The 1,581-nt window shown below is 42.1% G+C and overlaps 1 protein-coding gene across 2 annotated transcripts in view; it reads left to right on the top strand.

Moving 5' to 3' along the window:
- Positions 1 to 1,581, top strand: part of ECI2 (enoyl-CoA delta isomerase 2) — a 20,173-nt gene that overhangs the window by 1,252 nt on the left and 17,340 nt on the right. The window contains exons 1-2 of one of the 2 annotated variants that reach the window (XM_023512307.1): positions 1,014 to 1,161; positions 1,284 to 1,446. In XM_023512307.1, coding sequence (XP_023368075.1) covers positions 1,324 to 1,446 — 123 coding nt within the window. In that variant the 5' untranslated portion in view covers positions 1,014 to 1,161; positions 1,284 to 1,323. Of the gene's footprint in view, positions 1 to 1,013; positions 1,162 to 1,283; positions 1,447 to 1,581 lie in introns of those variants that run through there. The other variant, XM_003788283.3, reaches the window with a different exon arrangement.

The following is a 1,581-nucleotide window of genomic DNA, read 5'->3' as shown; positions in this document are numbered from 1 at the left end:
ACTTGATTATTTTAATCATCTTTGTTACCATTAACTTCATTATTCAAGATCATCATTATGAACATCCATTTTTTGCTCATGGTCTCAATACTTTGCACTTAAGGTCACCCCACCCCACTGCATGTGGTTAAAAACTTTCTGTTCAGCCAGCAAGCTGGCTCAGGCCTGTAATCCTAGCACTTTGGGAAACCAAAGCAGGAGGATCACTTGAGGCCAGAAGTTCAAGACCAGGCTGAGCAAGAGGTATACACACACACACCTGTCTGTACAAAAAACAGAAAAATTAGCTAGGCATGTTGGTATGCACCTGTAATCCTTGCTACTCTGGAGGCTGAGGCAGGAGTCATTTGCGTTCAAGGCCACAGTGAGCTACTGGGAAGCCACCACACTTCACTCTACCTAAGGCAACAGAGCAAGACCCTGTCTCAAAACAAAAAACAAACCTTGCTTTTCACTTGTCAGTGCTTGCCGTTTCTTCTCTGCTCCTGGTTAGCTGGTTAAACATCTTCCATGTTTTCTTGATAAGGATAGAGTATACCTGCTGAACCCAGGCTGACTACTTTCCACCACTGGTGGATTCCCTCCCAGCTGCTGAGAAGGCTGCGGCTCTCTGGAATGCCAGCATCTGCTCATCTGTCCTTTGGAATATATCTTATATCTTCCTTCTTCCCTCCTTCCATTTGTGTGTATGTTGGGACACATTCTGTGAGCAGAGAGGCAAGAATTGACCTGACATAATTTATACTTTGTTAATCAGTGAGGCCAGAGGCTGTTCCAGCTCTTGGGACATTGATGATGAAATACCATGTCCTTTACCCTCTTGGTCACCTGCCCTCCTCTACTCTGCATGCTGTTCTTTTATGTCCTGCCTGTGGCAGAATTTACATGGCTGTTCGAGTTTTATCTGCTTTTATCTTTATTTAATTGTACTTGTTTACAAAGACCCCACTTGATTTTACCTTCTTTTTTATCTTAAATTTACCACAGTTAGCTTCTTATTTTTTTTTTAAGAAGGGAGTCTTTTTAAGTCTTACTAAACCTGACCCTTGCACCCTGAGTCAGAAGAAAAGGATGAAACAGTGAAGTTCACACAGTTAGCTGCCGTGTTGATTTCTTATCTAGGAATTATGACTGCAAACCGTTTGTAGCCAGCTGGCTGAGGCAAGTATAGAGAAGATAATTATATGGTGTTTTGGTCTATAAGGGTTGGGAACAATTAGGAGTCAGGCTGCAGAAATGTAAAGGCTGGGAACGAGTGGAAATCAGTCTCCTCCTATTTGTAGTCCTCTGCAGGCTGTTAGTTTCCCGGCAGTTCAGCTGCACATGAGCGGAACAGCAATGAGAGCCAGTCAGAAGGACTTTGAAAATGCAATGAATCAGGTGAAACTCTTGAAGAAGGATCCAGGAAATGAAGTGAAGCTAAAACTCTACGCACTTTATAAACAGGTAAATGCCTAAGACCTGACATTATTCGGAGACATTTTGATCAAATGACCCCTTACATAGATATGCTGTATGTTTACTAAACTGTAACTTTAATATTTTGGGTTTGTATTGTTGCCTTTCCTCCAAAGAGTTATG

Source organism: Otolemur garnettii, unplaced genomic scaffold, assembly GCF_000181295.1.
Source record: "Otolemur garnettii isolate 467f Iridium unplaced genomic scaffold, OtoGar3 scaffold00026, whole genome shotgun sequence".
In the NCBI taxonomy this organism is placed as follows: Eukaryota; Metazoa; Chordata; class Mammalia; order Primates; family Galagidae; genus Otolemur; species Otolemur garnettii.
This window is presented reverse-complemented; position numbering and strand designations above follow the sequence as displayed.